The following is a 27,768-nucleotide window of genomic DNA, read 5'->3' on the forward strand; positions in this document are numbered from 1 at the left end:
TGAGCAATTGTTTGTAATTATAAAAGAACACATAGGAACCAAGAACTTTTATGACTAAATAAAACTAAATAATTCTCTATAATTACCAAGTCGAATGTTAGAATTAATTTAATATATAATTTCTTAGGATTTTTTTTTTAATTATTATTCTCTACAAAAACTATAAACGGGAAATTATAAACATATTTTTTTACCCAATTCATTTTCAGCTAGTATGTTAACTGTATTCTTTGGGATGAGCGGCGTACTAAATGCATCGACGGTGAAATTAATTAAAAAATCTATTTATCACGGTCTCAGTCTTGACACTGATTCTGTCAAAATAGTTTATATATGTGTTTAATATATATTTTTTGTCACTAAGCGCTATGTAATTGTTTTTGAACACATTATAATTAATTCATATATATAAATGAAATCACAGCCTCTTTAGATCTGGACATTATGAAACTTCTTAAAGAATTCTTTTTAGACGTAATTTTAATACGTTTCTAATTTATTAATCATACAATCACCTAGAAAGCTGCGGTTTCCTTAGAAACAATTCCTTCTCGTATGTATATATGTTATTGTCGGATAGTTTCGTATCTTCTTTCTGGGATTTAAAATTAATGATGGACGGGAGTATTTCTTTATTTATCTTCTGCGTTATAATCTGTTTTATTATCAGAGAGCTGCCGAGGAGGAACGTCATGATGAAGATGACGGTTGACAGCGGCGGGAGTATTACCACCATGAAATATATGGCTTGCTTGACGCGAGCTGGTAGACCTTCTTGGTGCTGGAAACATTTGACAGATTTTTTTTTATTTATATATATATATTTGACAGCTGCTGAGTTAGTATTGCCAGAAACAAAAAAATTTTTTTTTGGAGAGCAATACTTATATTTATAATAATATATTGTTTGAAGCTAATTTATTGTTTTGTAATAATATGAGTACTCACGTATTCTATCCACCCAATGGGTAAGATGAGATTTGAAAATTTCTCGTACATGGTCGAATAGAATCCAGAAAGGTCGCTGATACGGAGGTTACACTGCAACCTGGCAACCGCGTCGTATGGGGTCCCGGTTATCTGAAGTTATTAACACTATAGAGCGAATATTCTGCTGATGTATACATATATATGTATATGGGATATAAATAAAACAAACTATATAAAGATATATGTATGTACATAAAATTACTAAAACGAAAGCCTGTATAACAATAGGTTCTGTGGAGATGGGACTACAGCTACAAAATCAAACGTCAAGCTTTACGCTACCCTTAAAGAGGCCTAGAATCGGACCATACTAATGGATACGTATGAGAAAAAGTATAACCAGACATATTTCTGTGTACATGAATTTTAAGGCGCGTTGTGGTAATAGAGGTGACAGTTGTTTGGGAAACCAACATCCTCAAAGACCCTGGCATCAAGGTCAACTAATATTACGAGCTCACGAACGAACTCACTAGGAATAGGTTTGTCGTAAATTTGAACGCGGTAGAAGTTGGAGCAAGGCAGCTCTAGTAGGTTCGTTTCAAATTGGGTTAGGTAGAGAGAGGATCTTGTACGGTGGAGGTGAGCATTCAACGCATGTTAGACAGGGGCCTTAAACCTTCATCTGGGTCTCAAGTCCCAGGCACTGTTGAAGCTCCTCTTCCTGCATCATGGACCCGGCACCCGCACGGTGAATCCATGGAATGTTGAGAGGTTTCGTCTCATATATGTATATATTTGTCTCACCGGTTCCACAATGACGTATGACCTGTGTTTCTCGCTGTTCGGCTTCAGGCCGGTGACGTAGGCGTCCTTGTGAGGAGATCCCGTGTAGAAATGAGGATAGGAAGCAACCATAGGGAAATCTGTGCAGAATTAGCAACAAAGTTATTAAATTTTCTCTAATCTGACTTGTGCATGAAATTTATTCATCCTATGCCAGAAATAATAGGAGGCTGGGAAAAAATTATTTATTCCATGTTTGAAATAACATTGAAAATCCATGTCTTAGGTTACTAGGACGTCAGCACCAGCCGACCGACAGAAACATCCAATACATTATATCGTACTCCACATTTTCAATAAGATTGCAAAATATTTATCGAAGATATAAATGACTGTACGACACTGGTTTTAACGCTTTTCTGAAAAAGTTTAAAAAAATATAAAATGTCACTTTGACATTGACGGGACAATTTCTTTCATTAGTACCTTAAATGTTAATCTTCTTTAAAAAAATATATTAATAAATAAATTTAACGCCTTATTCCATTCGACAAACTCCTTCGTGTTTGCTCCACACGGTACTCAAGATTGTAATTCGCCCGACAAATATTAATGCTGACATCGGCAAAATATTCAACAAATCCAGTGTGACTGAAGACATAGCATAAAAAAGGCAAAACATGCGTCAAAGAAAAGGGTCCAATGTATATTTAATTATGTATCTGTGCTTATCTTGAATACAGCCTGTACTGTTAATAAATGTTAACTATCTTGAGATACAAATTTATCAAACAATAGACGGTTTGATTTTTATTGTTTTTGATATCATATTTTAAATAAATTATTTATTTTTGAACGACCTAAATAAGTAAAACAATATGATAGCCATGTAATGAGTGATCTATAAGTCGGCATCCTCGGTGTTGCCACACTAGTAAATTTTAAATATAAACCTTTCTGACTTAACCATGGCAGTATATTTTTTTCTGGATCTCTTACCCGCCCCCTATTGACTGATGCGCTCCCAAGCGACTGTCATCGCCCACTTTGGCAAAGGCTGGTCACCACTGATAGTTGCGTAGTAAACTACATCAGAATAAGTTTTTGAAGTCACTCACCAAAGAAACATTTGGAGGCGTCACTGACACCGTCCGGAAGTGGATCGTCGGTTGCGTAGCAGTCGCTTCCGTTCCTCTGTCTATCGAACGCTTGCTCTGATAGGTTGTAACGGTAAACGGGCACGCCTTCCATCTTTAATTCCTCTGGACAAAAAAAAAATATATTAATATACTTTCTGAAAAGATGTGTGCTTAATGATTATTAATAATTTATATTGTATCGTTGATTTATGCCTTGGATTAATGTTGTAAGCTGTGACCTGTCAAATGTCATAGATGTAAACGTCAACTGTCATTAATATTGTCGTATTTACGAACTGTCAAAGTACAAAGGCAACGGTTTGCAGACGGTCTTCCTCAAGGCGTACAGGACATCGCTCTTGGACATGTGGTGGTGGTACATGACGCCCTCCGTGGCGCCGGTCACTCGGTCTCTGCATTTCTATGTAAAGAAATCGTACGTTAATTGTCTCTGGTACAGATCAAACGTCTCCCGCCTCCGCGCAACTTGAAAAAAGGAGGTTTTAATGGAAATAGATTTTTACCAAATATTAAAAAATTATTTATACGAACAAATTAATTAATTTTAATGATATGTTGCTATGTAATATTCTTTCATATACTACTCACATGTATGTCGTATTCCCTGAAATTCTGGGCTCCATTGAGCCTATCGATCTTGAAGAACTCGTGGTGACCCCACTGCGGGCCTATCTTCACGGTGTAGTTGTCAGAAAAGCCATCGTATATCTTACATGAAATGATATTAAATTCACTATTTTTTTTTTATTTAGTATATAACCTCCTTTATTATTAAATGTATTTAAAAAACTGATTTATTTAAACTATATTTATGTATCATTAGTTAAAACATTCGTGGCAAGTTTCAATTAATTGTGGTTTGTGCTAGACTCTAGAGGGTATATCGAATACTAAAAGAAAGAAATTGTGCTTATATGTCAGAAATGTACCGGAAACTTGTATACGATAATTAATTTTATCTGACATCACAAACGTTAATTAAAATATATATATATATATATATATATATATATATATAACTTGCCTATTATCATTTTAAAACCACACTTTATTCAGAAAAGTAATGTTTATTTGTCGGAGTTATTATTTACGACTATATTGTTATCTGGTAACATTGTAATGTTATATCAAAATCGATTAAGTCATGATAGGGACAGACAAAAAAATGTTTATCCTAGTCTACTTATTGTCGTCAAAATACATTGGAGTTGATAAGAATTAATGTTCTTTGGTGTTCATGTTAATAAGACATTCAAATCTTAACGAAATTTTGAAACTAATTCAAGCTATTATGGACTTTGAGAACATCATCAGCTGTAAAGCATGGAAGAGAAACGGTCCTAGAATCTATGTTTGTAAATAAAAATCAGTAACCCACTTTAATTTAATAATAATTTTCAGTCCCAACAAAAATGTGGGTATGTCACAAGTGGCGCCATCTGTGCCGCGCTAACTATAATATGCTATAATCCTTAGGAATGATTTTTCTGACTGATCATAATTACTCATGACACTGAACCGTCGTGGTTCTGTAATGGCAACGTTTGAGTATGGACTTGTGTCTGGAGACTATGAATACTGGCTTCAGACATTCTGTAGGACATTACTGGAAGTGACGCTGAACTAAACATCGAGACTGAAACTGGACTTTGAAAAGGTAGTTTGATATTTAGTGATGCAATCGTAAAACTCATTGTACATTTTCATCCGTGACTTACTCGACTCAGCATGCCCATGTTGTTTGTGGGGACCATCCCCGGGACGACTCGCTGGGATGTGTCCAGGATATTATCTCTAAAATCCCACAGGTACTGGTACACGGTCTTCTCCACGAAGAACTTGGATGAATGCAAACTAGCCAGACCAACGAAACCGCTCCGGATGAAAAAATCCGCATCGTGGAGATATGACGCTATGCCCTACAAATATATACAACAAATTAATGTCTCAATATGATTTCCGTCAGACAAAAATTATTACGACCCCATACATTTTTATTAGCTTCACATGTATGTTTGTTTGTATGTTTGTAACCGACTTCTTTGGGCGCGATTTTGACCCACTTTAAACGGCCATAAATCGTTCAAACTTTGTAGATTTATCGAGGACCGATGACAATACACTAATTTGATAAAATTATTCCATTTTTCAATTTGCAAAATATGATTTTGGTTAATTTATATAATGTTCATCTACAGTCGATAAGGTAAGAAACTTAATTCAAATTTAAAAAAAACAAGATTTTATAAATAAACCAAACTAAAAAGTAAAAAAATATATTAAATATTAAATGACATAAATACGAATATAATATATATATATATATTTTATATGTGTCAATTTCGTAATCTGTACTTAAAAGCTCATTATGTCACTGTCTTAATCTTTTGACGCTGTAATGTCGGCCATGAATGTCACAGTTGACAGATTGTGTTAAAAGCTATAAACACTGTGTTCTTTTGTGTGTTAATAGACGATAATTGTTATAAAATATATCTTGTGAATATCACTAGTTTACGCCCGCGACTTCGTTTGTGTAACACGTTTTTTATTCAATTGAAAGCTTGGTGCAGATGTATACTTAACGGTAGTTTTCATTATCACAATTGATAAGATTTTCGTAATAATATCTAAGACTCGCCAGTATTCATTTAAATAAAGCTATTGTTTTCGAGTGTAATGATTTTTTATTATAGATCCCAGAGGATATTTGTGCGTCGGCCTCCAAACCGGACATATTTTTATATTCGTGAATTCCTTGGGTCGGTTCCTTGGGAAACCAACATCCCAAAGACCATCCCATCAAGGTCAACAAGTATTACGAGCTCACTGAGAATATGTTCGTTGTAAATTTGTACGCGGTAGAAGTTGGAGCGAGAGGTATAACGGCCAAATTTCTCTACAACCTGCTAAAAGACTTAGGCCTGCCAAGAACTAACATCAGTTCATTCTTGGAACGTGCGTCGAAGGCAGCCCTAGCAGGTTCGTTTCATATTTGGTTAGGTAGAGAGAGGAGCTTGGACGGTGGAGGTGAGCGTTAAAAGCGCGTTAGTTAGGGGCCTTAAACCTACACCTGGGTCGCAAGTCCCAGGCACTGTTGAAGCTCCTCTCCCTGCAACGCGACACCCGGCACCCGCACGGCGAATCCATGGATGGCTGAGAGGTTTCGTCTCATTAGCTACATACTGCCGAAGTTTCGGTTACTCCGCAGCGACCGTGATCACGGGAAGACGAGATTAGAATGAATTCTCAAGTGTATGTTGTTTGAAATAATAAAAAAAATTGTTTTATTTAAAGCATTTTCGTGTTTTAAAGCGTGTATCAACGTTGATAGTCATGTTTGGTATATGAATATACTAGATACGGCTAGTACGTAGTGTAGCGACTAGCGTTGCGGACTAATGGTAAGAGTATAGACCATTATCAGTAAGAATTTTAACACGTTAGATAAAGGCACTCGATTCTAATATTCTTACGTAGATATATATATATTTTAATTAATATTTTTGTGAGCAAAAATTATTTACGACACAAATATTACAAAAATATCTATTTTGTTTATGTTTTTCATCAATTCTATTCTTCTATCGGTTTTTATTGTAATTACGTGGCTTTTTTAAACGACCTCTTGACATTGGCAGAATTTATAAAACCGTCGCCAAAAATACGAATATTAAAAAGTTCATACAGATATAGTGACTGACGATAACTATATAAACTATGATATCTGACTCTATAATGTAAATAAACAACAGTTTTATGAAAAATCATTATCCTAATATAAGTGGAGCCTGTTTATGAGTAGCGTATAGTAAATTATACGAACATCGCCAGGGCAACACCGTTGTATAGAAAAATGTATAACAAGTGTCGCTTTTGAGTCAAAGGAACGATCTCTATGCTGTTATCCCGGAAGATTTCTATGACTTACCAAATATTTAAAAAAATTATCTATTGCCTACGTCTAAGTTATCTACTAACGGACTAACGTTACGTACAACACCTTACCAAATGTTTGTATAACTGTATATATAAACTATGAACGGCTCGTATTTAGTTTGGTACGTGTACTAAGGTTTAAATTTATGAAATACTTACCAGTAACGCCAAGTTCGGTGCAATGACCGTTCTGTTTAGGTCTATGTGGTTGTCCTCGGGCAGGTATATCAGGTGACGTTTGGCTGTGTACGTCAGAGTGCTGTTCTCATTGAATCTGATGTCCAAATGATTTAGTTTCTCCCTAAAACATAATTGTTATTACTTACTGGTGGTGGCCTAGAGGTCAAAGGCCTGCCTCGTGCATCTAGGGAGTGGGTTCGATACCTGGCAAGTCCTAGCAAGTTTTTCGCGAGTTTTATTCATTTAAATGAAACTAATATGTTTCGGATATACTACGCGGATTTTATTATTTAAAAAACGACATAATCCCGACGTAACGGTTACATTTTAGCAACCGTGTTCACGGGCAGACGAGATGTAATCACATATAAAATTCGCGTAGTATATCCGAAATATGTTAGATTAATTTAAAAGTACCGATGTTATTTCCCGAGCCATATGTACTTTCTAAGAGTATTTAGATGAGTATTTAGAGAAATGACTTCGTATGAGGAACCGAAGCAGCTTAAAGTTATGAAATCTTTTAACTATTACTGTATAATATAAGTCGTGGTGGCCTGGAGGTTAAAGGCCCGCCTCTCATACGTGAGGGCGTGGGTTGGAAACCTGGCAAGTACCAATGTGATCTTTTCCGAGTCATATGTACTTTCTAAGAGTATTGAGACGCCACTGACGTACGGTCAAGGAAAAGTCGTGAGGAAACCTGGACTTATAATTTCAAATCGTAAGTTTGAAATCGCCAATCCGCCTTGAGCAGGCGTGGTGATTAATGCTCTAACCTTCCCCATGTGAGGAGAGGCCTTTGCTCAGCAGTTCTCATCCATAAGCTGCTGACGAATTCTTTACAATATTCTTGAAGTGACATCATCTTATGGGAGAGTAAACGTAACGTAACGTAACGCGTTACGCGCCTGAGTCCAGTTTCCCTGTCTCTCGTATAGGGCGTGGGAATAACACGCAAGCAACAAAAGTGTTTCGAGTAATATTAAGTTTATTGAGAGACAGATTATCGATTTAATGTATATAAAATGTATTTAATAAAAAACTTTTTATAACTTACACAGGTTCTGTATAAAAATTGTTTGAGTTATCACTTCCGTTAAGACGCATAAATTTATTAATTTTACTATGAGTTTCTACGTTAATCACACGTATAGTTTTGCGGTTAAACCGTAATGTGGTACGTTAATATTGTTAAGAAATTTAACGCTCTGAGTGTAGTTTGATGCGAACTGATAGTAAGAGTTTAAAGTTTTTTATGAATATAAAACGCTTACTATCCGAAAAGCTTCGTTACATTAAAATGTGTGAACGCGAGAATCTTTGTGTATAATTTTGATGGTAATTTAATTTAAATTTTAAAATTTTATTTAAATTGGTTTCAAGTGAACGCAAGTTATTATTGGAAATTAAAATATATTACTTATAAGATATAAATCAGCAGCCACAAGTTTGTTTGCTCTGGACGCGAACCGTACGGACTGTGGTGTTGCTGTGTGTGGTGAACTAGTATTGCCAACCATTTTTCTCTCGTCTCTCAATCGTACAGCGAATAGTTATTTGTCTAACATTTTTTATGTGTATGTGATGAAAGATTTTGAGAAATTCCTCGTTGTAACCAAGCGGTTGGAGAAAATTTAGTCGTAATTTTTTTTTTTTTTACAATTATAATCTATTATACAACCGAAGTTATATGTGTAGATAGGATAAACTTATATTTTATTATCCCTGTAATACAATTAATCTAATTAAAAATTCATATGTTCTTAAAAACAAAATTTTGCAAGAATTTTTCTTCACTAGTTTCGGTAATTTTATGCAATTATGAATATATTATGATTAAAATCTACGAGAATTTTACAAGGAAATTAGAGCTGCATAACGACCCCTACCACGTGTTTGTATAGACGAACCAAACAGAGAGTTTTTAGATTCACGATACGAACATTGTTACAAAACTTGCAAACTGTCTGTTTAGTGTGACGACTGAAACACGTGGTAATTATACTGATGTAGTAATAAACATTATGTGTTAAATATGTTTTGGCTAACTGCGGCCCTGCACCTAAAGTGAAGGGGCCTCTCGCCGATAATTACACCGGGCCTTGACCGTTGGGATGTTAGTGTTGTATACTTTGATTTTAACGGTTTTCCCGATTGCCGGTTATTTTGAGAGATGATTAATTTATTTGTTTTTTATTAGCTATAATAAATGCGAGTGTATGTAAGAAATTTATAAAACGGTACTATTAGTTTTGGAAATGCAATTATTTTGCAATATATATGTGTATACATGGTTTAATTCGTTAAAATCATTTAATCGACGTAAAATTTCTTTTGCTTTTTCATGTTAGTAACCATTTTAAAATCTGAAAATCTTCTGAAGGCCTAAAATTCCAATAGTAAGAAATAAAATCTCACAGATAAATCTAAGTGAAGTAATATCGAAATCTATAGGGAATTAAAATTTTAGTTTGGAATATACCTACATATAAATTAAAAATTAATTGAAATAACTTACAAGTATACAATGGGACCTATCTCCTCTACGTTGATCTTGGCATCCAGACCCTGGAGGAACCGCTCGTGGTTGGTGACGTTGAATATGTAAGCTCTCATCTTGACCTGGTCGGGAGGATCCGACCACCAGTCGTAGGGCGGGAAACCTTGGTGTGTGGACAATCAAGAAGCTATAGACTTTTAACTTCCATTTAAACGAAACTAATATTTTCGGATACTACGCGTTTTTGATGTGAAACATCTTCGTGACTTCCAAAAGGTTGCGTTAAACGTTCAACGCGGGTGGAGGGGGGATAGAGAGACGGAACGAGAGTAAACAGGTGGGTAGATAGTGAAATGTGAACAATGTTTGTAAAGTTTCTCTTAAACAAACTATAAGAGTTTATTAAAATACAATATCTAACTTTCCTATCTTCATTTCACATGACGAAGTTTCACTTCTTCAGCGCGGAGGGACTCCATCCATTCGGCTCCTTTATACTATATAGCAACCCTGATCAAGCAAACGAGATCTTTCTTCTAGCATCCGAAAAGCTTAGTTTCATTTAAATGACTACACGATATCTTATACATTATAATTCAAGTTCTGTTGGTGATCCGGAGAAGAATACAGATTTTTCTGATGATGTTTTCTGGTGAAGCTCCAACGTTGTAATGTGTGATAGACGGACAAGAAAATAATTTGTTACAGTCATAGCATGTCTAAGTGATAGTTAGGGATCCGTCTACACAAGTCTGCACAAGTCTACGTACATAGTTTGTTTACAAGTTTCCATACAGATACGTACGTGAGATAAGTTTTATATGGAAACTTATAGTAAGCGTGAATACTCACCAGGTCTCATATTCAGTTTCTCCCACAGCATGACCTCCCGGGGCGGGAATATGTAACCGCTGATGCTTATTATGATAAATATGACACCCCACACCACCTGGCTGACAGGATCTGGAAGGAAGGTTCAGGAAACTGCAGGCCCATATATACGTATTTCTAATATAGTTTTAAGACTCCAATACGTATGACAAACATAGTTCCGATTATTGGGCACTAACGGGTACTAGCTTTTTGGCAAGGATTATTTTATCAATAAAATCAATATAAATACACACGCGCATATCATCTACGTATATTCAGCTCAGTAAGAATTACAATAAGTAATTCATTGGAACACTTAATTAAAGGGAAAGTATATATATTTTATTTCACGTGTTTTATTAATATTCTTGTCTAGTGACATATATATAACAAAAGGCTTTACATATAGTTCAAACAGTCTCATCTTAATTCCTTAAGTTTAAAAATTCTAACAGGTGAGTTATCGTTCGAAAATAGTTAAATTAAAGAAATTATATGAAGTAAGATCAGTGCAACCTGCTCGGTGGGTTGTGGCCCTCGCTGTCCATACCCGCGCGGACCTTGGCTCATGACACAGATATAACTAATCTCACCGAATTAACATCCAGTTAAACTAACTGACTGACTGTTACGTGATAATTAATTGATGTTATGAGTTTATTAGTAACGTATTTTTATGGGTTACTTATGCTAAGGGTAAAACGAGGTACATAATGTTATTAACGTATTTTTTTGGGTCAGTGTACTAAGTATAAAACGGGGTCCTGTTATTAGGACGCTGCTGTCTGTCCGCCTGTGTGTTTGTAAGTTACGTTATATCTCATGAATCCTGCCAGATAAATAGGTAGAAAGTTTATTTATCTAGACTTGCAGCAATAACCCAATAAGATGAAAATAAAGATTTAAATCGAGTGACACATTAAATATGAATTTTTTGTTGTTTATTAAATATAACACGGGCTTCTTTCTTACAAAAGTCTCAGCTAAAATTAAGTTATAATATCCAAGACTTTCGCGGTTATTCATTGAAATAAAGCAAATATTTTCGGATGTCTGAGATGAAATCTCGTCTGCTCGGGATGACGGTTGCTGCGAAATAACCGAAACGTCGGATTATTTAGTTTGAAATAATAAAAAAAACGTGTAGTAAATAAAAAAATATTAGTTTTATTTAAAATTTTCTAGTTTTTGAATTGTTCTTTTTACACTAATATTTTTTCTACAATCAAAAATTAATAATAGAAAAAATAAATAATTCAATTAACAAATTGTATGTGACAAAAAATTTAAAATCCCATTAGGGTAGTATTTAATCGAGTTATCACAAGCCAAAAATACCTCACAGCATAAACGTAAAGAAATGACTTAATGCTGTGACATTGCAGACTAGATTTACCAAAAGAAGCAAGAACTATCTCAATTAAAATGACGCCACAGACAAACACACAAAAATTACGTCAAAGTTATCAAGCTATCCTTTTTGTTTAAAACTAACCCTTATTAAATAGAAATAATAACTAATTATATTAGAAATTTTTTGATTTAATTGTAATATAGTTTACCCGACTGTGGGTGGGGTAAATGGAGTGTTGTGTTAACGTGTATGTATGGTGTGTGAGCGTATTACTCATAAAACTGTTTAATTTTCCTTTCTATCTCGTTTTTATGCTTCTTTACGCAAGTAAAGTCGTGTGTTTTAGGAAGTCTAAACAAGAATGTATGATTTTTTTCTAGGTCTTTGTCGATTTATCTAAACCTTGAGAACACTTGACGTGATTATAATCATTAGTGAACTTGTATTGAATATTAGACACTAGATCAATTCCTTACAATCACCTAATCAATACATTGTTTTTCTTTATGAAAAAGACGTAATTTATGTAAAATATATTTCCTGCATTATAAACTATATATATATATATATATATTGTTATCTACTTACATAGTAGATAGATCTTTTAAATACATCACAAGACCCATATTTTGTAGATAACAAATGCATTTCTTAATCATTAAAATATGCAAAATTAAATAAAAAGGTTGTTGTAGTTAGTTAATTTATTTTATATAATTAATTTACGATAAATATAGATTAACTACTGTCAACTATCTAGATGCGAGATGAGTGTCTACTGAGCGTCTCAGTTAAATAGGACCTAGTTTTTTAAATAAAGATAAAAAAAGACAGAACAATTTTTTTGGAAACTATTTAAAATCCATAAATATTACTAGTGTTCACCCGCGAATCCGCTCATCTGAATATCAGAGTTGCGGTCAGAGAGAAATGTACAGTGTTTTAAAACAATACATATAGTAACCTGAGTAACAGGCTTTTCATTTTAAATAACCTAGATACAGACTGCGGCGCCATCTGCCGGGATGATATGTGAATCTAAACCATCTGGGGCGACACACAGATGTATACAAAAAGTTTCATTTAAATCGGCCCAGCCGTTCACGAGGGATTCTGTGACATACACGCGTATAGCCGAACTATATGTACACATAAAGATATTTCAGCATTAAAGGAGAATGTAATGATTTAATTTTATTTATAGCGAACTAAACTATACTCATATCATTTAACGTTCGTTTCTTCACCCAGAACACGATAAAAACAAAGGTTATCGTGACGGTTAAATTTAACCAAAACCGTCCAGTTAACCGATCTTTAGTTAATTTGGTTTAATAAAATAACTATTGAAAAACCATAATTTTTACGACTTTATTATAATGGGCATGTGAAGTTATTGCAAATGATATTTTTTGGTCAACAATGAAGTACAAAGGCATGACCTTGATAGAATTTCGCATCCACCCAAACTCAAGGTTTACTATAATAATGAGAAAACCTTGGATATACGCTAAACATGCTGGCTGAATATATTAAGCACATTCTATGTTATGTCAAAATATAAATGTTGACAGCGTCAATTTGACAATTATATAGCTACCAGTTACATATCAACGACACTGGCTGAATATACTGTGCACGGATGGCGGCATTATTGAAAACATGCATCTGTCAAAAAAAGTTGACCACGTTTAGAAACTAAATACATACATTTTAAGTTTTTCATTAGTGAATCTTATTATAAGTTTTAACGGTTACTTCTCGTCTGTCCGTGATCACGGTTGCTGCAAAGTAACCGAAACGTCGGGACTATGTAGTTTTTTAAAGAATAAAAATCCGCGTAGTTTATCCGAAAAAAATATTAGTTTCATTGAAATGAATAAAACTCGCGAAAGTCTTAGATCTCAGTATGTATGTAGATATAAATCCGATACTATTAGTTCTATTTCAATGAGCACGCCACTTAGATATAATTTCAACGGATATATTAATGGTATACTCAAAACTGATCGTTTTTAGTTAACGTAATATAAGCTCGTTTGTATAGCGGTTAATGAAAAGCAATCATTACTATGAAAATTTAAAATCTAATTCATGTACACATATCCTTACATTAAATAATTATAATGAGGTTTTATTTAACTCGGTACAAATATATATGTTTTATGTATAGTTGGTATATGTGTGACATTATAATTATGGATGAAACAAAGATGGCTACTTATTTTATAATCATTGACAAGACAATATATGAATCGGAAGGACGGAATTATAATTTAATCGGACTATTTAATATGTTAACCCTATAATTCTTATATAACATTTCATAATACTAAGGTCCTTGCGATTCATCGATAACTAGTGATGTATAAAGCTATTTTATTTTTAAATATAAATTATTATAATCATCTGACATATATTAGTATGGCGTCCTGTTAACTGTCAAACTCACTGACAGTCAGCGTTTCCATTAATGACTTACTTTCCTCACTCCTGGATTCAGTTTTTCCCTTTTCAGGACTTATACACACACACACACACACACACACACATATATATATATATATATATATATAGGCTGCTACTCGCCCTTCTAGCGTGCCACAAAATACAGAAATTCAAATTTTTCATAGTCAACACCCACCCCCGCAATAATTATAGGGGATGAGTTATTGGTAAATTCGTTCATAGATAATTTTTTCATCACATGTAAAAGATTCCTATCAAATTAGGAGCATGTAGGAGCTGTATTTTAAATACGGGCCTTTCTTCATTGTGGACTCCCCCGGAACACCCATTGCGACCTGACCTTTATTTTTCGAAAGGAATATTGCTACCAAGTTTCAAGTTTCTACGCCTTATGGTTCCAGAGGTATCGTGATGAGTGAAGATATCAGTGGAAAACTCTTATATGTGCATTTTTTATGCTATATCCTCATTCGCACTGGTATCATGGAATATTTTGCAAATGTCAACGTTTTTATTTGTCAGACGTATTATAATCTTCAGTGCTGTGTGGAGAAAATATTCGAATGGAATAAAGGTGTTTATTTAATTACTAGCGCCTCGAACTATTATATGTATATATGTTTAGGAGATTATTTCTTAAGTGACAGTGACAGTTAGTTATTAATCAAATTGTAAATGTCACTTGTTGAGATTACATTACTAGACCTTCAAAGAACCATGTTTTCTATATTGCTATGTTGTTTATAACTTTGCAATTGACCCGAGACTTCTTTTTTTTTTCCATAGACCGTGATGTCTGACAGATGCGAGTGTGTCAGTGAATGTTGTCATATGTCATCTCCTGTCAATGATTCCTTATTATTCTTTGTACTGCCCTGGATGCGCGCATAATAAGCCAACTGCATCTGGAGGTTTGGTAGTGTCAGGACATGGGATTTTATATTTTAGAAGGGATTCCAGGTGTGAGATAATATCCAGCCAATTTTTTATTAAAATAGGAATGATTTTTAGAATTTTACGCAAAAATTTACTTTCATAATGTTTTTGGAAACAATTTTTTACGTATCTGTTTTTTTTTTTAATTTAAAGCCAAACGAATTGTTTCTTTACTAAAGTAGTTACAAATAGTACGCTTATCACAAGTTCGTCTCGTCAATTTACAAACGGAGTGTTAACAGTTTTTCATACATCAATCTCTCCACATAACAGTATTAAGGTAGTTTATTAAATAAAAAACGGGAAACTCGTGGTTAGCATACAGTTAAGACAACTGCAACAGAATCTTTTTTTCAAAGCATTTTGTCTCATGAATTGAATATAATGAATTGTTTGTTACAGAATACGTGTTTGTTTTGATACAGAAATCTCAAAAACTTTATCAAATACACAAAAATTCACAAATAAATAGTACTTTTGTGAAACATTACGTTAAATGATACTGTAAACAGAGGAGCCTTCTTTATAAGAACGGCTAGTTCTGCATTCGACTTCGTTCAAGTTTAATAGTTTCTTCTTGTATATATAAGAATAATATATGTAATTATGTTTCTTCTTATGTATTATCAGTCTAAGTTACTCCTTATCTATCTCCCAGTCAAAGTTTATTCAAATAAGTCCAGCAATTTCGTAGATTAACCGGAACATACAGACAAACAACTATAGTAAAAATCTATTATTTTTTTTTATAAATGTATATAGTTGAAATATGAGAAGATTGTCAATAAAATTATTGTTAGCATTGAAGTAACCGGACACTGTATTGACTAAAAATATATTCAATGTAAATATATGACGGAGGAAACGGATGTTTGTTTATATTTTAATAAAAATCCATTTATGTTTGTCATTATAATAATGTTGAAAAACCACAACGCTTTATAATTGCAAGTGTTAATTTTGTAGCTGAGCTCGCTGTAATTAAGATCTCGTACAAGCGTAAAACCTCATAGATTTTAATAAAACGAAATATATTCGGCTTACTAAAACTTATTTCTCACCTCGTCTGCCCGTGATCACGGTTGCTGCAAAGTAACCGAAACGTGAACGTATGTAGTGTCCGAATATAAATTTTATTTTAATGAATACTCGCGAAAGTCTGCCTTGTGAAACTGCACACGGAGAGTTAAAAGTTTTTGTTTTATGAATTTTCGCGCATTACAGTATAAATAAGGTTATTAGAATAGAGATATTTTAGAGAAGAGAAGCTTTTAACGAGTTGTTAAGTTGTTTCTTTTTTTTTAGCGAGTCGTTAATTTTTAAGCTGCCTAACTTTTGAATACACAACCTTACGAACCTGCTTCGTCACGTTACATAATACGTCACCTTCCACTTACTTTGGAGGCTCACCTTCTGGGTGTGACGTCATCAACATCAATGACGTCAGTGAAAAGGTCACGGCTTAGTTAGTTATTATTACATACTACTTTTTTGAAGTGAAACTTCTTATGCGACTTCCGATAAGGTTGCGTTAAATTTTTAACGGTTCATGGAAAAAGAGACAGAGCGAGAGGTAATGCGTGGCGCTCTAATACATGCAGGCAATCAATTTTGACTTGTAAGTAACTAGGAACTAGCCCCGGCTTCGCACGAGCTCTTAACAAAAAATATAAAGTTTTTTATGTAAATTTAGAGTTATTAAACTTATATTATGATAACTTTCAAATGGTATTCCCGATTTAAATGATTTAAAAACTAATTTACAGATACTGAAGTAGGCTTGAAAACGAAGTAATTTACTTTGATAAGAGTTAACGCCGTATTTATGTAAATAGCTTTCCAATAAACGCTTTAAGAATCCCAATTGTTAAAAGTTGTTAAACAGATATAGTGTGTTATCCTTAAGGTATAGACATATGTCACCGCGGACTTTTCTGTAGATCTGTATAAGATACACAATTCCACCATTTATTATTTTGTTATATCCCAAAGACTCTAGACAGCGTTTTCGTTAAAAGCTCCCAGACGGCTTATGTTTTTCCCGGAATCTTCAACATTTGTTAATGTACACACAAGTAAATACAAAAACTTAACAAATTATATTCTAAAACCTTCCTCGAGAATCACGCTATCGAGTGGTGATAACTGTTTGATAATCGATGCAGTAGTTTTTCCGTTTTCCGTGCAGTTCCCTCGCACACGAGCATCACATCACACCAGTGGTGTCGTGTGTGAAGTCACGTCACACACTGTACATGTCGCTGGCGGCTGGTTCGCGTGTATTATATATTACGCTTAGATAATGTTATAAATGCAAAGAAAATAAAAATGATTGCACGTTTTTAAAAATTTAAAGATAAACAATATATATATATATATATAACACAGAAAACTTGACATACAACAATATTTGGTAACAGCAAACCGCAATGTGACACCTGAACTCTAATATGTGACATTACGACAATTTGTATATTTTTAGAGTAGAAGGTTTTTAACACCTAAATATTCAATTTAATTTTTTTTCCTATAAATATATATATATCTCAGTCCCTAGTACGACTTCCTTCTATTAAACTAAACACCTACAGTTTTGAGTTTTCATTCACAAAACGTCTAACGCGGTATATACTAAGACTAATTTACCAATAAATTTCTCTTTACGTATCAGTATATCGATAATTTTATTTATTATTAATGTATGATTACTAGATGTATTTATATATGCCAATGCTTATAAACTTACTGCAACATATGTTTATCCTCTTCCTCTTACTCCTCTCCTCTCCTCTCCCACACCTGGACTCTTCACCCTCCAGTAGGCTGTGGAGGGATTCAGTCGCGCTGTCATTGCAATTGCTGCAATTCGCGGTCTTCGTCATCGGCGTGTCTGTGCTCATTGTGGATCTGAAATAATCATCCCATTCATCTTTCTCATACTAATTAAATTATAATAAGTATTTTTTTTTATACACACAAAAAAATATTTTTATTATACAGATGAAAACATACAAGATGGCATTAGTGAAAAGGACTGTGACGTCGGGTTTATGTGTAAATTAATAAAAAAAACGCTTTCATCATCATCATCATCATCATCATCAGCATATAGGAGCCCACTGCTGAGCAAAGGCCTCTTCTCACATGGAGAAGGTTAGAGCATTAATCACCACGCTTGCTCAAGGCGGGTTGGCGATTTCAATCTTAAAATTTGAAATTATAAGCCCAGGTTTCCTCACGATGTTTTCCTTCACCATCCGTCAGTGGTGTCTAAATACTCATAGAAAGTACATATGACTCGGAAGAGATCACATTGGTACTTGCCAGGTTTCGAACCCGCGCCCTCACGTGTGAGAGGCGGGCTTTTTAACCTCCAGGCCACCACGACAAAAAAAAAACGCTTAGTATCCGGTAAAACTTAGTTCCGATTCAATGTACACGCAATATTGGATATCTTTTTTAATTGATATTTATTACTAAATATTGTAATTTAAATATTTATTATTCCTTAAACATCTGTGATTTAATTCAAGTCCCAGTATAACAATGTCCCTTTTTTATTCCAGTGAAGTAATATTTTTTTTTAATCATCGGATGCGTTTGAAATATCCCTTCCCGGCAGTCTCGGGGAAGTATTCTGACGGCTGATGTGATGACAACTATTTTAATAAAAGACTAGTTAGCAAAGACTAGTTTTTGCCCGCGACTTCGTGTGCTTTTATTTCGGCATTAGTAATATACGTATAGCTGACTAGGCGAGTTCTATTCCGCCCTAGATTCCGCATTAGGTCTTTTTTTCTTTTTCGTTCGAACAGAATTAAACGTTATGTCTGTCTCCTTGTTCTAAGCTATCTCCCCATCAATTTTCAACTTTATCCCAACAGCCGTTCTTCGGTAATAAATAATGTAGCTAACAGCTTTCTTTTACACCTATATAAATATCTTTTATATAGAGCTTTCTGTAGCCGTATTTTGTGTTCGCATACTACATACGGAGAGTTAAGAGTTTTTCATTTAACCATCTTGTCACTTTATATTATGAATATAGTTTAATAAACAGCGTAAAACGCTGCGTGTGTAGAAACGCTGATAACACGTACTTAGTACTAAGCACATTAATATAATATTGTATTGTAAAAAGATTTGTTTTTAACATTGAATTTAGAATTATAAGAAAACACAATTAAATAATGTTTTTTTTTTTGTTTTTTATAAAAGGGCAAATGAGCAGACGGTCTACTTGATGTAAGGTAGTGAAAAAATATTAATCAAACCAAACGTTCCCGTAACAAAATTTCATTTTATATCTCTAGGCTGTGACCTTGACTTCGTCCGAGCTGCCTGATAATCGGGTTCAGTGATAAATAATGTGTTAAGGTTATTTATGTTTATGCAGAGACCTTAACCGAATTTTGAACCTCTTGTTTGAAGACGATGCCGGTTTAAATAGGGCTGATAGAGCCTACTTACTTCCGCACTTTCCTCTAGCAAAGAACTCGTCGAAATATCTTAGAGTAATACTATTAATAAAAACATTAATATTTTTAAACATTTGCTATGTTTTAAATGGATATCCTATTTTAAGGTTTAAATATTTAAGAAATACACCAGTGCAGTACGCGTTCCCGAATTATAGTACACACGTACGTGAATGAGAGACGGGAACCGCTTCGTAGGCAGCGCGAACTTGTGTTAAGCTTACAGAAAACTTATAAAATAGCTAGCTATTGCCTGCGGCTCTTTACGCATAAAACCCCCTTTCAGATATACTTCCCTTCCTTATAAGGATTTATTTCATTTGAACCTCTTTGTCAGATATCGACTTAATATATAATAATTAATCATATTACTTTAGGACAATGTCATTTCGACAAACAAATATTTTGTAAAATTAGGAATTTTGAAGTTGGTTAAAAAGAATCCCATCTCCTTATGACGTTCGCTTCACGCGAGTGGAATTCCCGTCAAAATCGGTTTCACCGGGCTAGAGATAGCCGGAACAATCAGACAAATTGATAAACATTTAAAAGAAATTGTCGTTTTTATTGTACGTTTAGTGAAATGCTGATAGTGTGAAATTACAAACAGACAAAATATAATATATATAAATATATTGACAATCAATAGATATTACTATTATATATAGAAACTATTTTACTAACGACTCCAAATTACTAATAACGAAATTTTACGAAATTGATAAAAAAAATAATTATATACAAAAAAGTTAATAATCGCAAATTTTTATAACACAGGTACAATAAATTTCACGCGCGCCATTTTATTGTTAAAATGCAATACATTATCTGTAACCTTTGTATCGTGAAGCGTGAACCTTAAAATCGTAACTATTTTAATGAGTACATCACTATGCGTTCTCTATTGTGTTTCTTTTGAGGCCCTGAGACCATCTAATAATTCGTGACTAATTTAACCTTAAGGTTATAAAAATATACTTATATAAATTAAGTTTTATAACCAGTAATATGAATTGACAATAAAATGTGAGTGATTTTTAATTTCGCGTTTATTATTATAGTTATTTGCTTTGAATGGAATTGGGTACTTGTATTTTTTGTGAGTTAATTTTGTGCTCTAACTGTCGTATCCGCTATATAGCTCATGTAAGCTTGTTAGTAAATCCAGGTCTCTCGTGGAATATATAAATCCAGCATAAGATGAACATCAGAATTTTCACCTGGCAATGAAATACAGAACTGCTGGAAATACTAATGATCTGGGTTATTTTTATTTTATACATCGAATAGGAAATTCAACTTTAATCTAGCATATGCTATATATTAGACTTCTGCAACACCTGTATCACATGACACATTTCCAGGTCAATTCTTAATATTCCAAATTAAATTTTTTAATTCAAACTTGCAAGATATTAGAGCGTTTAATGATAAATAAGTATAATCTTGTTGAATTGTATAAGTTACTGAAATAAAGTTCCCACACGTTGAAGCACTTCGTGATGCAAAACAGAACCTACTCAAAAAGTGCCAAAAAATATGCTTTTGTTGTCATTAACTATGTAGAGACGAAACCTCTCATCATTCCATGGAGTCACCGTGCGGGTGCCGGGTCCATGATGCAGGGAGAGGAGCTTCAACAGTGCCTGGGACTTGCGACCCAGGTGTAGGTTTAAGGTGTGTCTATGTAACGACGGATAAATGTCCAAGCTCCTCTGCCCACTTAACCATATTTGAATCGTACAATATACTGGAAAGATATTATATATAAAATGATGCACATATATAAAACTAAGCGGTTTTATTATATTTTAAATATCACAACAACTTTCGATAATTTACATAAAACGAGATCATCGGACAGTCTTATTATGATCTCGTCCACTCATTAATTATACACTTCTGGTAAGCGTAAAATATAATGTCTTTGAAAAAAATTTTCACTTCACGCCGATCTTCAGGGGCGGGCGGTACTTCCCCGGGCGAGCCAGCCCCTGTCGAGCTGCAGCAATTTGACCACAGCTAGGCTCTACCACCTACGTGTGTATGTATGTGAGCACGGAACTTTTCCGTTAGATTTTCAAGTCTACATCCTAAATCTATTGAACTAAATTATCGTCTACAAGGTCCTTTCAAACGACTATTGATATGGCATGGTAAGGACGCTATATGCTTAATCTGTGTTAACGTGGTAACTATATACAGAGAGTTAGCCGTTTTACATTCACACATCTAGTTACATTATAGTTTTGACATAGTTTATTAAAAAAAACGTTAAACGCTTCGTCTGCAGTGACGGTGATAACACGTGCTAGGGGTACGTATTTAATATTGTTGCAAAACGATTTGTTTTTTATAATTTTATTTAGTATAACGAGAAAATACAATTTAAATCAAGCGGAAATAATGTTGGTATCTCGTGGACATGTTTAATGGAAATCTAAAATTGTGTTTAATATCGAAACACTTATAATAAGCAATAATTCATTCAGACATCCTCTCACAGTATATGAGAACAGGGAACGTTGCGTACGGAGTGTGGCCATGAAAACTTATAGTAAGCTTATACAAGACCCGGTCATCTCTTTTAGTGATCACGGCTGCTCCAGTAATCGAAATTTCGGATAAACAGGTAAATAAATAAATGTAATAATGCAATTTGAAAATTTTTGTCTTTAATAAACATTTCGCTGAAAAAAATGACCTCAAGTTTTTGATTACGTTAAAAACGCAGCCGCATGGCATTGTGAGAATTTATCCAAACCAGATATGATAGGCTCGGTTCATATGAGAGGTCACGATTATAAAACAAGTGATGCAATTAAAATGTTCATTATATTTGTTATATATTTAGGGTTCCGTTGCCGAATGACAAAAACGGAACCCTTATAGATTCGTCATGTCTGTCCGTCCGTATGTCACAGCCATTTATGTCCGAAATTGTTGGGCTCACATAGTTGAAACTTTGTAGGTTGATGTATTCTGGTAACAGCTATTCGAATTTTGAACAAAAATTAATAAATTTAAAAATTAAAGGGGAGCCCTCCATACGTGGAACTGATTAAAAAAAATGATTTTTTCCGCAAACCTATACGTGATGGGTGTCTATGGATAGGGCTTAAAAAAAGACAATAAGGTTTCTAAAAAAGACAAAAGTTCTTAAGATCATTTTTCGTCAAAATCAATCGTTTTAAAGATAGACGCTTCCGAGGTGGAAAAATGAGTCTCCCCTCTCTAACTTTTAAAACAAGAGAGTGAGAAAACTAAAAAAAATATACGCTGTAGATATCAATGGAAACTTTCAACGAAAATTGTTTCTTATTTGACAAAATTGACATTGAATTGACATTTCATATATTGGTATTACTGTGGCATATAAAATATGTTGAGACAAAATAGGAATTGATCCTGAATCCTGCGAAACGGGTTGGCGATTGATGCTTTGCTACAGAGCTACCGTACACTGATCTGAGAATTGAGAAAATACTTATCATTACATATAAATATATTAGAGCTATCATTACCACGAGTTTGTTACGTTTAACTCTGTACGGACAGTTTTCACTTCCTTATTCACAATAATTGTCTTATTCGAATCTTCTCATCATGTCATGGTTTCACCGTGCGGGTGCCGGGTCCATGACGCAGGGAGGAGCCTCAACAGTGCCTGGGACTTGCGACCCCGGTGTAGGTTTAAGGGGCCTAATGCCGTAATGACGAAAATGTGTGATATATTTCCTTACGGTAAACACGAAGTAAGGGACTTGCGTTTAATAAAGATCATTCGCTATAATTATACAAGTGAAGAAATCAACTATATAGATTTAGATAATTTTAAACCTATAGTTTTACGTATAATTTTATTTTCATTCAAAACCAAATTTATATTATTATTTCATAATTAAAAATTTAATTTCGTTTTAAATATTAAAAATTTAATAAATGTTAATTAAAGATAATACCTATATTATTTTTTATGTACATATATATGTTGAGATAAAGTATTATTGGTATAGCATGATAACTTTTGGCATTGTCATATATATATATATATATATCTTACAAAAACTATATATGTCTTACACAAACTTCCCTACCTTTTAAAATATATAATATTATATATATATATAGAAGACCAATAATTTGCGAACAATTTAATTGTTTTTAATTGGTGTGCAGCGAAGCTGTCTGATAGGTTGCTGGTAGAACATTATTTGGGTCAGTGATGTATTGACATCAATCAGTATCTGCCTGTTAAATATCGAATTTACGTACATTAAAAATATTCACTGTATGTATGTTTGTCGCAGTTTCGTTTGAAACACGCTTTGTATATATTGTAGCTATACCCGAACGGTTGAATCGATTTTGATTGCGCTCCACTTTGTGTAAATGAATTTTATTCCATACTTAATATTATAAATGCGAAAGTAACTCTGTCTGTTACTCAATCACGCCTAAACTACTGAACCAATTTGTACGAAATTTGGTATGGAGATATTTTGATACCCGTCAAAGTACATTGGTTACTTTTCACCCCGGGAAAATGACGCATTCCGATTGGAAAATTTATGTGGGCCGATCGCTTTTACGCCTAAACTTCTGAACAGATTTAAATGAAATTTGGTAAGGAGATAGTTTGAGACTTAAGAAAGGACATGAGTTACTTTTGACCGCGAGAAAACAACGCAATCCCATGGAAAAAATTACTTTTCTGGCCAAGGAAGGAAAAACAATAAACATCGTATATAAAAATGTATTGCAGTAACTTATCTTCTTCTTAAAATGTATTAACCTAACCTATGACAGTCACACTTAGTATGGCCTCATCTCATCTCGGCACAATTCAAACATACATACAAAAAAGTACAATTCAAAAGTACAAGTCACGGGTAAAAGCTATATATTACTAATTTTGAAATTTACGCGGACGAAGTCGCGGGCAAAAACTAGTAATACATATTTCTCTCCTATATTATTTGGATACTGATAAAAAATCTACCAATTTCGGTTTTTTTATATTGGAAATAATATTCGATAAAGCGAGAGCCGCTGGATTGACTCAGTCTTTCCAAGACGTATCACTAACAGTGGATTTTTTTTTTCAACAATTTGACCCGAAATATCTAGAGTTCAATAACACTTGTACGACGTTCTTGTATATTAGATAAAAATTATATTTCCTGAATTACGTAAATATATAGAGATACTCTTATCATTACTTTAGTTGTAATGGTCATTTAAGTCTCCGCGAGCCTCATTAATAAAATTTAGGCTTACCAGTCGGCATTGACAAACTCAACACCGACAGTTCATAGTTATAGTATAGTATATTCAGTCAGATGAGAATTTGTTTAAGTATAAATCAGTACCCTTAATACAAGTTACAAAGCGTTCCACGTTTCTCATTTAATAACCTACGTAATACTATACGACTGAAATTTTTGAATGAATTACTTTTAACTGGGCGTAAAGTGACAATTAGAACTGATAGTAAGGTTATAGTTTCTGTTTTATGTTAATTAAATATATTATTGAAAAGTTTCAAGAATAATTGTTAAACAGTTCGTTGTAAACAAAATATATATATATACATATATAAGATTTTAGGTAAGATCAAATAACGCTTGTTAATTATTTGATATTTTTTTTTGATTTCAATATAATTTCTGATATAGAACCTTAGACTTAGAATTGAGATTTTAATCAGTGTATGTTAAATAAGTTTTTATTGTACCATAATACGGAGCGTTTGAAGTTATTCCCTCACACACCTAAACCGATGGTACAGGAGATGGTGTGAATGATATACGGCAGATTCTCCGTTTGTGTGTGACAATGGTAAGGATGCTGTTGTATTGGCAATAAATTAAATCGGTCATTGAGATAGAAAAATTTTGTCGATATATTTAGAATTTTATATATATTAACTTTGTTTAATTTTAACGATGTTTTTTATTATCACGATTCGTTTAAAATAAAAGTATAATTAAGTATGAAAACCGGAATGTTTGAAAATATTTTTGTACAATAAATAACCACAAATAATACAGTCCTTCACCCGGAATTGAACTTAATCTTATTTTTTGATATATATCGTATTTTTTGTGGATCATACAACAAAGAAAAATGAAAAAAAAATACACTCGTATCTAATTTTTATTTTACAATATATATATGTTAAAAAGTTTGGTTGTGCTACTTAAGGCTGTATAAGTTTACCTTAAATGCGTAGATAATAAAGAAAATAAATTTATTTAATTTATTAATTTTTTTTTGGATTTTTATAACTATAACTAGAATTGACCCAAAAACATTTAATAAAAAAATAGATAATTTTGAATGAGAATTACGTTACTAAAATTTGTGTGATATTTTTATATGAAATTAAATCTATGATTAACAACATTTATTAATTACTATGAAAATTATCATATTATATATTTTTTTAAATATGTTATCATTCGCACAGGAATCGTATAACATTTTGCCAATGTCAACGATTTTATATGTTGGACGAAAAACTATTTACAAACCTTAGTAAAAATATTTGTTATAGACGTTTTCCAGTTCTGATATCTCAATTCTAGTCCTTGAACATTCACTACAATTTGTATTAAGTAACGTTGCACAAAAATTTTACACGTTGTGTAAATTTAAGTGTACTTAGCAACAAAATTATATGTTTTAAGACAATTAAGACATTAGTCTTACGAGATCATTGTTTGTCAATTGTTAGAAAAATATTTTTATAAACGAAAAAAATTGATTGTGACAGAACTATTTAATATAAATAAAATAAAATTATCTATAATAATTTATGAATATTTAAGACTTTATTTTCAAGTTATCAAAACGTCAATGATAATAAAATAATAAATAGTTTAATCCGATAAAGACAGTTTCATTTAATAGTTATATTTAATTAAAATATATATTTTTTATTTTAGAAAGAGCGTGTGATCGATTGTGGGTCTACCGTGAACTTAGGTCAATGCACGCCATTCACTCAAATGCAACTGTCGAAAAATTCCATACAACAGAATAATATATAAAAAAAAATTAATTAAACATATTAATTAAATATGTATTAAAATAACTCACCACTGAATAACATCCAATAATCCGAACACAAATTAAAATATATTTATTATTAAAAAAAAATTATTGAATGATAAATCAAAAATGGCGCGCAACCAGCACTACGCCGCGGCTCTTGCGAAACTACGAGTTAGTGGCGATGGTTTGGTGCGCTCTGCCACAGACGCGACCTCCACCGAGATTATCCTTTACATTGATAATAAAACAACAATATCATCACACATGATCGATAATTCAATAGTTATTACTAATATTAAATTATATTATTGACATTTATTTTATCGACATTGGCAGAATGAATATAAACTTAGATTTACGACGAATCAAAGGATATATAAAAAAATATCTTCCTGAGAAACCGAATTGATGTCTTTCATAAAATATATAAATCTGCGTTTAGTTGTAAATTAACGACGTTTAATGAATATAAACTTAATTTGATTTTTAATTAATACAGATGCATTTTTAGAAAATTATATTGAATTTAAATATCGTAATGCATAAAGCAAAGTGTTTAAAAAAATATATATTATAGATATAAAATTATAGACTATTGACTGTTAAAAAAAATTAATAAAAAGTAATTATTGTTTTATTGACTGATATAAAATAAAAAAGTATTCGTTATAAGTTTGTTAGTTATTCAAATTACACGTTTAACTATAATGTGAAAGTTAAATATAATTAAATAAATTAATTTCTCATATTAACAACCCCATTTGACGAAACAAATAATTACAAACATAATTTGTCATAAAATTAGTTGCTACCATAAAGACTATCTGTGCCTGTCAATAAAAAAAAAAAAATCAGACATGTTTGTTAAAAGAGAAAGAGATATTGATTGAAAAAAATAGTCATACCGCATTACGCCAAAAATACGAACGTCAGATAATTGCATACTAAACAGCCTCAGACAGTATTTATTCATAAATAGTTAAAAAATAACACGTTTAAATTGTTTTTAAAATCTAAATATAGATGGCACTACGCTTTTTATGAAAACGTAATGTTGTTTCGTAAATAATAAATATAAAATGAAAACATCTCTGCTGTTGC

General features: G+C 32.8%; 1 protein-coding gene across 1 annotated transcript; it reads right to left on the reverse strand.

Moving 5' to 3' along the window:
• LOC116776449 (lysosome membrane protein 2-like) lies at positions 1-26,856 on the reverse strand. Its single transcript, XM_032669640.2, has 12 exons — positions 26,713-26,856; positions 17,877-18,037; positions 10,351-10,461; positions 9,517-9,661; positions 6,975-7,116; positions 4,595-4,795; positions 3,465-3,584; positions 3,153-3,276; positions 2,835-2,978; positions 1,738-1,856; positions 949-1,080; positions 1-781 (listed from the first exon to the last, which is right to left on the reverse strand). The coding sequence occupies exons 2-12, from the start codon at positions 18,028-18,030 to the stop codon at positions 512-514; spliced, it is 1,662 nt and encodes a 553-aa protein (XP_032525531.2). The 5' UTR covers positions 18,031-18,037; positions 26,713-26,856; the 3' UTR covers positions 1-511.
• Between the last annotated feature and the right edge of the window lie 912 nt (positions 26,857-27,768).

The sequence above is a fragment of the Danaus plexippus genome, chromosome 30, assembly GCF_018135715.1.
Source record: "Danaus plexippus chromosome 30, MEX_DaPlex, whole genome shotgun sequence".
Lineage (NCBI taxonomy): Eukaryota > Metazoa > Arthropoda > Insecta > Lepidoptera > Nymphalidae > Danaus > Danaus plexippus.

Excerpts from the sequence above, each read along its gene's own strand:
- LOC116776449 (XM_032669640.2), bottom strand. The coding sequence starts at position 18,030 with ATGAGCACAGACACGCCGATGACGAAGACCGCGAATTGCAGCAATTGC. Across the intron at positions 9,662-10,350 it reads GAAACTGAATATGAGACCTG|GTTTCCCGCCCTACGACTGG; the intron begins GTGAGTATTCAC and ends CCACACACCAAG. Across the intron at positions 1,857-2,834 it reads CGCCTCCAAATGTTTCTTTG|ATTTCCCTATGGTTGCTTCC; the intron begins GTGAGTGACTTC and ends AATTCTGCACAG.